At 46.4% G+C, this 10,521-nt stretch overlaps 1 protein-coding gene across 1 annotated transcript; it reads left to right on the plus strand.

Annotated features, from left to right (window-relative positions):
• The first annotated feature begins 3,204 nt into the window (after positions 1 to 3,204).
• Positions 3,205 to 5,376, plus strand: LOC123099399 (protein RAFTIN 1B-like). The gene is made up of 3 exons (XM_044521566.1): positions 3,205 to 3,325; positions 3,975 to 4,080; positions 4,216 to 5,376. Exons 1-3 carry the CDS (start codon positions 3,275 to 3,277, stop codon positions 5,151 to 5,153), a joined length of 1,095 nt encoding a protein of 364 aa, XP_044377501.1. The 5' UTR covers positions 3,205 to 3,274; the 3' UTR covers positions 5,154 to 5,376.
• The last annotated feature ends 5,145 nt before the right edge of the window (positions 5,377 to 10,521 follow it).

Genomic DNA, 10,521 nt, shown 5'->3' on the forward strand with positions numbered 1-10,521 from the left:
CAAACCTAGGTAAATTGTGCGTGCAGAGTCCGTTCCGGTACTTCTAGTCTTGTCATGAACCCTGCCGAGGGATCTGATGGAAATCTGCTCCGTCAGCGCCCCTGCAAGCCAATCTATATTAGGATTGCCTTAGCAGCCATGCGCCATTAATATTGGCTTAGGATCCATTCATTAAGAAGTCCTTAGCAGCCATTCATCATTATTTTAGGCAGTCGATATCATTTACTACATGGAGTTTCCTTATTCTTCGTGTGGAAGGAAAGGCCATGTTGCACGTGACTCAACATATCCTATGCATTTTCCAAAGTCAACCGTGCACACACACTGAGTCGGATCGTCGTGGCTGTGTCCAGGTTAAAAGCGCAGGCTGGCTTCTTGCTTATTGTTGGGTGTATTTGGCTTCAGAGTTTGTCACAACTAGAATTTCCCATTTCTTGTAGTGATGTGGGGTTCTCCTAATACTTTAGTATTCAAAATTTAGTATAAATTTCTCTACCAAATGCCTCCTAGTGCTATGACTAGAGGTAGTGTTTTATTACTACTTAAAAACTTTAAAAAACACTAGGTCAACTCCACTATTTTGGTAGTTACTTGGCCTTGCTAGAGTAGAGCTCAACACACTGCTTCCTGCAGTACCTATCTAAGATGGCCACAGTTTCCCAAAAGGTGCGGTGCCCCTGCAAGCCATTCTATATTAATATTGCCTTAGCAGCCATGCACCACTAAGATTGGCTTAGCAGCCATTCATTAAGAAGTCCTTAGCAGCCATTCATCATTATTTTAGGCAGTCGATATCATTTACTACATGGAGTTTCCTGATTCTTCGTGTGGAAGGCAAGGCCATGTTGCACGTGACTCAACATATCCTATGCATTTCCCAAAGTCAACCGTGCACACACACTGAGTCGGATCGTCGTGGCTGTGTCCAGGTTAAAAGCGCAGGCTGGCTTTTTGCTTATTGTTGGGTGTATTTGGCTTCAGAGTTTGTCACAACTAGAATTTCCCATTTCTTGTAGTGATGTGGGGTTCTCCTAATACTTTAGTATTCAAAATTTAGTATAAATTTCTCTACCAAATGCCTCCTAGTGCTATGACTAGAGGTAGTGTTTTATTACTACTTAAAAACTTTAAAAAACACTAGGTCAACTCCACTATTTTGGTAGTTACTTGGCCTTGCTAGAGTAGAGCTCAACACACTGCTTCCTGCAGTACCTATCTAAGATGGCCACAGTTTCCCAAAAGGTGCGGTGCCCCTGCAAGCCATTCTATATTAATATTGCCTTAGCAGCCATGCACCACTAAGATTGGCTTAGCAGCCATTCATTAAGAAGTCCTTAGCAGCCGTTCATCATTATTTTAGGCAGTCGATATCATTTACTACATGGAGTTTCCCGATTCTTCGTGTGGAAGGCAAGGCCATGTTGCACGTGACTCAACATATCCTATGCATTTCCCAAAGTCAACCGTGCACACACACTGAGTCAGATCGTCGTGGCTGTGTCCAGGTTAAAAGCGCAGGCTGGCTTTTTGCTTATTGTTGGGTGTATTTGGCTTCAGAGTTTGTCACAACTAGAATTTCCCATTTCTTGTAGTGATGTGGGGTTCTCCTAATACTTTAGTATTCAAAATTTAGTATAATTTTCTCTACCAAATGCCTCCTAGTGCTATGACAAGAGGTAGTGTTTTATTACTACTTAAAAACTTTAAAAAACATTAGGTGAACTCCACTATTTTGGTAGTTACTTGGCCTTGCTAGAGTAGAGCTCAACACAGTGCTTCCTGCAGTACCTATCTAAGATGGCCACAGTTTCCCAAAAGGTGCGGTGCCCCTGCAAGCCATTCTATATTAATATTGCCTTAGCAGCCATGCACCACTAAGATTGGCTTAGCAGCCATTCATTAAGAAGTCCTTAGCAGCCATTCATCATTATTTTAGGTAGTCGATATCATTTACTACATGGAGTTTCCTGATTCTTCGTGTGGAAGGCAAGGCCATGTTGCACGTGACTCAACATATCCTATGCATTTCCCAAAGTCAACCGTGCACACACACTGAGTCGGATCGTCGTGGCTGTGTCCAGGTTAAAAGCGCAGGCTGGCTTTTTGCTTATTGTTGGGTGTATTTGGCTTCAGAGTTTGTCACAACTAGAATTTCCCATTTCTTGTAGTGATGTGGGGTTCTCCTAATACTTTAGTATTCAAAATTTAGTATAAATTTCTCTACCAAATGCCTCCTAGTGCTATGACTAGAGGTAGTGTTTTATTACTACTTAAAAACTTTAAAAAACACTAGGTCAACTCCACTATTTTGGTAGTTACTTGGCCTTGCTAGAGTAGAGCTCAACACACTGCTTCCTGCAGTACCTATCTAAGATGGCCACAGTTTCCCAAAAGGTGCGGTGCCCTTGCAAGCCATTCTATATTAATATTGCCTTAGCAGCCATGCACCACTAAGATTTGGCTTAGCAGCAATTTGTCATTATTTTAGGCAGTTGACATCATTTATTACATGGAGTTTCCTTGGATTCTTCATGTGGAAGGCAATGCCATGTGGCACGTGACTCAACACATCCTATGCATTTGCCAAAGTCAGCCGTGCACACACACTGAGTCAGATCGTCGTGGTTGTATCCAGCTTGAAAGCGCGGGCCAGCTTTCTGCTTATTGTTGGGTGTGTTTGGTTTCAGAGTTTGTCACAACCAGAATTTCCCATTTCTTGTAGTGGTGTGGGGTTCTCCTAATACTTTAGTATTCAAAATTTAGTATAAAATTTGTCTACCAAATGCCTCCTAGTGGTATGACCAGAGGTAGTGTTTTATTACTACTTAAAAACATTAGAAACACTAGGTGAACTCCACTATTTTGGTAGTTACTTTGCCTTGCTAGAGTAGAGCTCAAGGAAGTGCTTCCTACATTGCCTATCTACGATGGCCACAGTTTCCCGGAAGATGTGGCGCCCCTGCAAGGCATTCTATATTAAGATTGGCTTAGCAGCCATGCACCATTAAGATTGGCTTAGCAGCCATTTATTAAGGAGTCCTTAGCATCCATAAGTCATTAAGATTAGGAGCCATTCATTAATATATGATTCCCTTATTGGCAGCCTTTGTATATTACATCTTCTAGGAGAGAACATGATAGGTAATTAGACTATCACATGCGGTACCAGCTTGACACCTTCTAAAGTTCTACTATAAGTATCAGCATACCCTGGCCGGCTTAGTCGGAACATCTGGGGCTTGACTGATTCATCAGAATATCTCAGTTGCTTTCCATGGCGCGACGCCTCCACTCTGCTATAATCGCCACCTTCGTTCTGCTTGCGGTAATCGTTTACTCGTGACATTCCAAAATAATTATGTCTTTACAGTTTCGTGCTAAATCTAACTTCCTTATAAAGCTTTGGTTAAGTTTATAGAAATATCCATAAATAACTGTCTGTGGCATGAACTATAAAGAGTATATGTTTTGACAATACATTTATTTGATATTGTATATATATGTTAGGGTGCATTTTTCCTATTCTCGGGAGTAGCTAATCCCATCTTTAATAAACCATATTGTGGATTGTGTGTATAATCATTTATCAGTTTTGATTATGTTTGTATACTCATTTTAATATACTTCAAATCTTAGTATCTGATTTTTTTTTCAGAAGAGCCCATATTTTGTAATACATTATTATAATACTATTATAATTGTGTATAAAATAAGTATAATCATATATTGTATATATACTTGCATACTTTTTATATATACTATCCTAGATGGTCCAATATGATCATATGCTCCGTCTACATACACCACGTTGTCTCATATGTATACATCATAAATCTATCTAGAGAAAAAATGCACCCTAGGAGTTGTTCGGACGACGAGGTGGACGAAAAACAATGGATAGAATTTTGATCTTTAGTATTAGGTATAGGTATATAGATAAAGCCACCAATTTTAATCTGTCGTGTTACGTCCAGGTTGGACAGTGTAGCAATGCAGTCCCGACGGAGGCTGAAGTGTACTGGCGCACCGTCCTGCCCGATTCTCCGCTCCCGGACCCCATCCTCAAGCTCCTCCATCCTGGTCAGTCCATTACTCGCTTTATTAATTATTAATATCTCATAATTATGATTATTATAATACGAAAGAAGGTCGTAGGAAAAATCATGATTACATATGGCTAATGCTCACGGCTGGTCTACATACTTTACGGTGCAGAGACCAGCTCTGTGAAGAAACCAAAGGATGATACGGTTGCTGAAGCGTACTCCCTGACATGGTTAATGTGGGGGCTTCGCTCGCGCTCTGGGCCGACCAAGCACTCGTCTCCCAGGCCATCATCAAAGGATGAAACGGTTGCTGAAGCGTACTCCCTGACATGGTTAATGTGGGGGCTCCGCTCTCTCTCCGGACCGAAGAAGCACTCGTCTCCCGGGCCATCTCACGACCGTGACCACAGCGCCGACGAGTATCTGGCCCGAGGGCTCTTCTTCCATGAGGAGGCAGTCCAAGTAGGCAAGACCATGACCTTATACTTCCCTTTGGCAGCCAGTGCACCGCTAGGGCTGTTGCCGCGTCATGTGGCGGACTCAATTCCATTCTCGGCGTCCTCGCTGCCGACCGCCCTCGCGCGGCTTGGCGTCGCTAATAACTCCGTGCAGGCAGCCAACATGGAGGAGACGCTATACATGTGTGACCTGCCGCCAAAAGCAGGCGAGGCCAAATTCTGCGCTACGTCACTGGAAGCCCTGGTCGAGGGAACCATGGCGGCGCTCGGCACCCGCAACGTCCGGCCGATGGCCTCCGACCTACCCCGCTCAGGGGCACCTAAGCAACCGTACGCCGTCCGAGCTGTGCACCCGGTGGACGGATCGAGCTTCGTGTCATGCCACGACCATAACTATCCCTACACTGTCTACATGTGCCATAACACACCCGCAACGAGGGCGTACATGGTGGAGATGGAGGGTGCCCATAGTGGCCTTGCCGTCACTGTCGCCGCTATTTGCCACACTGACACGTCCCACTGGGACGCGGAGCATTTCTCCTTCAAGGTCCTCGGCACCAAGCCTGGTGACGGACCAATCTGCCACTATCTGCCGTATGGGCACAACGTGTGGGTCAAGAAGGAGGCAAATCGCTCGTCATCGTCCTAAGAAACTGCGCTCTGCCGTCCGTACCAAGATTGGTCTATGTTGTGTGTGCGTCTATGTTGCAATCTTCACATCCGTGTGATACGTAGATTGTTCTATGTTGTGTGTGAGCCTATCTACCAGTCATCTTTAATTTGCATCCACATGCCATGTTGCTTTTCATATATACCGGCCCACTGATGTAGATTGTACTCCTATATACTTCCTGCAAGGCCTTGCCATCATATACTGTTAAGGATTCTGCTACGAGAAATTCCATAAATTTTTAGGATTGTTTTGTTGGATTATGGTTAGATCATAGCCTGGGGCGGAGCTGGCCCACCCTCCTAGTGGCGGCTGGGGTGTGACGTCCCTGCACACATGTGTACGATATTGTAGTGAACCACACCGCCTAGTGCAAACCTAGCTCCTCCCTACGCTATAGGTAGCACGAAACCAGATAAGCCTGGCCGCAAGATATGTTTTATATTTTCATACGGTTTACACTCTTACTTTCCTGATTTCATGCGATTTATGCTCGTGCGTTTTTTTTGATTTCACGCGATTTACACTCCTTTTCTCTCTCTAAGTAGAGTGGCGACACAAATCACGTGTTGATTAGTAGATAACTACATAAGTTATGCATCAAGCAACCCAGAAAGACCGCTCCCAAGTTACATTTTGCCATTGTTAGCTAGGACACAAGGTTGTAAACCACATAATATGTTGAAGTTCTTGGATATTCTTAAAATTTTCCATATATGGTTGACACAATATTTATGCTATTTGACTATAAAAAAACTCGAGTGTATATTTCTTACGCAGATTCTAAGTTTTGGCCCAGAGTTGCTGCTCCGTTCATGCTTCGAACATTTGTTCGACATAGGTTACCATTTTTCAAATACACATTGTTTTTTTAAGTGCCACGAAACTTTTTTGTTAAACCACTCAAACATTTTTTACATAGTATAAACATTTTTTAGAAAAATGTCATGAACATCTTGTGAAAAACGTGAGAATATTTCTTTAAAATGTCACGTAAATTTTTCTTGAATGGTAAGAAACAATTTTTTGTACTACATAAACATTTTAAAAATTGTATAAATATTTTCTAAAAATGTGTCGTACATATTTGGAATATGTGATTTTTTTTCAAAAATGTCATGTACATTTTTTGATTGGTATGAAACATATGTTTTTGCAATGCACAAACTTTTTCTTACATTGTATGCACATAAAAGACACATCTATTTTTTGAAATGCGGAAACATTTTTTAATCGTCACAAAAAAATTATAAGTTGCACAAACATTTTTTTAACACAATCCAACTTCCCAAAGGGGTGCTGGGCAAGGATGTTGTCAAGCATCTCCGGCGGAAGCGGCGTCGGGTAGTCCAGGTCGGCCATCGGTGCCCCTCAAACGGTGACTCATGGAGTAGGAACTCACGCTCGCCATTCTCTCCATTGGGGATTTGCGGACTGGGGTGGTGGGAGGGACGGTGTGTCGCTGAGGGAGTCCTGGACTAAGGGGTCCTCGGGCGGCCGACCTGTTGCCCATGGGCCGGACTGGTGGGCTGTGAAGACATGAAGGCCGAAGACTGTACCCGTGTCCGGATTGGACTCTCCTTGGCATGGAAGGCAAGCTTGGCGACCAAACTATGAAGATTCCTTCTTATGTAACCGACTCTGTGTAACCCTAGATCCCTCCAGTGTCTATATAAACCGGAGGGCGTAGTCCGGAAAGGATAGACTCAATACCATAGTCATATAGGTTAGACTTCTAGGGTTTAGCCATCACGATCTCGTGGTAGATCAACTCTTGTAACACTCATATTCATCAAGATCAATCAAGCAGGAAGTAGGGTATTACCTCCATAGAGATGGCCCGAACCTGGGTAAACATCGTGTCCCCCGTCTCCTGCAACCATCGACCTTAGACGCACAGTTCGGGACCCCCTACCCGAGATCCGCCGGTTTTGACACCGACATTGGTGCTTTCATTGAGAGTTCCACTGTGTCGTCGACGAAATGTTCGATGGCCTCTTCAATCGTCCATAGTGACGCTGTCCAGGGAGAAACCTTCCTCCCCGGACAGATTTTTGTATTCGGCGGCTTCTTACTGCGGGCCAATTCGCTTGGCCATCTGGAGCAGATCGATAGTTACGCCCCTGGCCATCAGGTCAGATTCGGAAGCTCGAACTACGTCGCGGACGTCCGCGGAGACTTGATCTTCGACGGATTTGAGACCCCGACGATCGCTCCCCTCGCTCCGATGAACATGACTTAAATCTGTCACCGGGTCACATCTAGGAGATGGTTCCTGTTGCTGCAACGGCCTTAGAGCCAGAGCAGATCGTGCCATCCGAGGCCACAGAGTCCGCAGCGTTGGAGCCGCACACAGACTCGACACCCTGCAATACTCGCGTCAACGGAACTCCGGACTCGCCTCCGGCTACAAGTTTCGGACCATGTACGCCTGCGGACACCGAGCTGGATCGGTTATCGATTTTCGAATTCAGCGCTGCAGACGTCTTTCAGCACTCACCTTTGGGTGATGTGCTAAACTCTTTAAAGAATTTGTCCTTAGAGAAGGACTCACACCTGAACTATGTCCGGTTCGAGCTAGAGGCGGATGACAGGGAATTTTGCCTCCCACCCACCACCCACTTCATAGCCACTGTTGATGACTTAACCGACGTGCTTGATTATGGCTCCGAAGACATCGACGGTATGGACGACGATGCCGACAAGGAGCAAGGCCAAGACCCGCCATTCACTGGACGTTGGATGGCCACCTCTTCGTACAATGTGTACATGGTGGACACACCTAAAAAAGCGAGCGACGATCCAGTTGCGGATAAACCTTCTGAGACACAGTCCAAGCGCCGGCGCCCTAAACGCCGTTCTAAGCCTCGTCGCTCAAAAGATAGCAACACTGGCACCGGAGAAAATAGTACACCGGGCGACGCCGAAAACAATGAAAACCCTGTTGGAGCAGCATCCGAACAAGAGGAACAAGACAACGGGCAAGTTAACCCTGATAAATAGGCCATGCCCAATGACCCGGATGACGATAGTTATCGTCCAGTCTCCGAGGATGAAGAGAGCCCCGGCAGCGAGGATTTCATCGTGCCTGAGGCACCCTGTCGGTGTCAAAACCGGCGGATCTCGGGTAGGGGGTCCCGAACTGTGCGTCTAAGGCGGATGGTAACAGGAGGCGGGGGACACGATGTTTACCCAGGTTCGTGCCCTCTCGATGGAGGTAATACCCTACTTCCTGCTTGATTGATCTTGATGATATGAGTATTACAAGAGTTGATCTACCACGAGATCGTAGAGGCTAAACCCTAGAAGCTAGCCTATGGTATGATTGTTGTTGACCTACGGACTAAACCCACCGGTTTATATAGACAGCGGAGGGGGCTAGGGTTACACAGAGTCGGTTACAAGGGAGGAGATCTACATATTCGTATTGCCATGCTTGCCTTCCACGCCAAGGAGAGTCCCATCCGGACACGGGTCAAAGTCTTCAATCTTGTATCTTCATAGTCCAAAAGTCCGGCCAAAGGATATAGTCCGGCTGTCCGAGGACCCCCTAATCCAGGACTCCCTCAGTAGCCCCTGAACCAGGCTTCAATGACGATGAGTCCGGCGCGCAGATTTGTCTTCGACATTGCAAGGCGGGTTCTTCCTCCGAATACCCCATAGAAGATCTTGAACACAAGGATAGTGTCCGGCTATGCAAAACAAGTTCCACATACCACCGTAGAGAGAATAACATTTCCACAAATCTAATATGCTGAGGACTTTTCATAACGTGACATCACACCACGGCCTGATCATTATTTGAACCGTTTTTCTCAATCAGCCTGCCACTGCATGTTTCGCAAGGCGATTTTATTGGCACGTCTTGTCGAAGCAGAGATCGTGTCCCCCTTATTACAAGATTCTCATCAATACGGATGTGGGTAACCCAATCGTGCCCGTTGGTATGACTCCTCGATTTTAGGCAAGTCCCAAACGGCCACTAGGAGGACGCTTGATATTCACCCTCTTTATAAAGAGGCCAAGGCATGTCCTTTTTCTTCTCGTACTCGATCGAATCCTTCCCCCGCCTCGAGTTTCAACACCCAAGGCTCAGGTCAGGCGCTTCGGACCTTCAACCATGTCCGGATCCAACCTTCAAGGTCGGTGGATGCCCTCCTCTATCACAGAGGAAGACATCAAGAAGCTAAGAGAGGCTAGGAATTTGACCGCCGAAATCTCGCACAGGCTACCTGCTCGAGGGCAGGTCATTCCCACTCCCGTACCCGGCGAGAGCGTCGTATTCATCTCTCACCTCCTCCGAGGGCTAGGCCTTGTTGTAGATCCCTTTGTTAGGGGGCTCATGTTCTATTACAGGCTGGATTTCCATGACCTGGCCCCGGATTCCATCCTTCACATCTCGTCGTTCATCGTCGTGTGTGAAGCCTTCCTTCGCATTACCCCACACTTTGGCTTATGGCTCAAGACCTTCAATGTGAAGCCGAAGATGATTGAGGGACGACATGCAGAGTGCAGAGGTGCCGTAATAAGCAAAGGCGCCGATGTTCCATGGCCAAAGGGTTCCTTCCCGGAGGTGTCCAGTTTATGGCAACGGGAGTGGTTTTATATCACAGCTCCCCGGGGTACCAAGTGGGTAGCCGCCCCTGCCTTTCGCTCGCCCCCCCACAACTGACGTCATGGAACAACAAGGTGCTGGACTGGGGGCCAGTAAATGATGTACCGATATTGCAGAGTCGCATCCGAGATCTCCTCAAGAGAGATGTCAGCCTGGTCACGGTAATGCAAGTCATGCTAGTTCGTCGAGTCCCACCTTGCAAACGTCGACCCCTCCGTATGTGGGAGTTCAACCCGGAAGGACCGCGAGTTATTCAGCACTTCCTCGGCATGACGCTTGAAGAGATGTACAAATTTTTCTTCGGACCAGAAATAAGGTTTCCGGACACCACCGAGGATGCGGGTCTGAGCTGCAATCGTCCAGATACCCAAGTAAGTAGTCCCGTGGCCGAACATGTTGTCTTTTAATTTATCACAACATCATCCTGAAAACTCGCCTTTTGACCAGGACTGGATAAAAAAGGCGAAGATGATCAGGTGTCCGGCCCCCCTTCCCGAGGGCTCACCGGATCCTGTACTAGCCAGGATGCTTGAGCTTGCGCCTTATCAAGCGCCATCAGGGGAAGATAAAGGGAGGAACAAAGAAGCCGAAAGCGAGCGTCACTCACTATTCATCCGAACCGGGGGAATTAGTGCCTCCGCGAAGGAGGATAACCGGGGGGAAGAGTCTAAAATTCCCTCTCCCCAGAGAAGGAAGAGGACCGCCTCTGAGGACTTGGAAGTAATGGTCTCC

The sequence above is a fragment of the Triticum aestivum genome, chromosome 4D (assembly GCF_018294505.1).
Source record: "Triticum aestivum cultivar Chinese Spring chromosome 4D, IWGSC CS RefSeq v2.1, whole genome shotgun sequence".
In the NCBI taxonomy this organism is placed as follows: domain Eukaryota; kingdom Viridiplantae; phylum Streptophyta; class Magnoliopsida; order Poales; family Poaceae; genus Triticum; species Triticum aestivum.

Bases quoted from the DNA above. Each gene is read 5' to 3' on its own strand.
- LOC123099399 (XM_044521566.1), top strand. From the start codon at position 3,275: ATGGCGCGACGCCTCCACTCTGCTATAATCGCCACCTTCGTTCTGCTT. The intron at 3,326-3,974 runs GTAATCGTTTAC...TGTTACGTCCAG, and splicing joins CCACCTTCGTTCTGCTTGCG to GTTGGACAGTGTAGCAATGC. The intron at 4,081-4,215 runs GTCAGTCCATTA...TTTACGGTGCAG, and splicing joins CCTCAAGCTCCTCCATCCTG to AGACCAGCTCTGTGAAGAAA.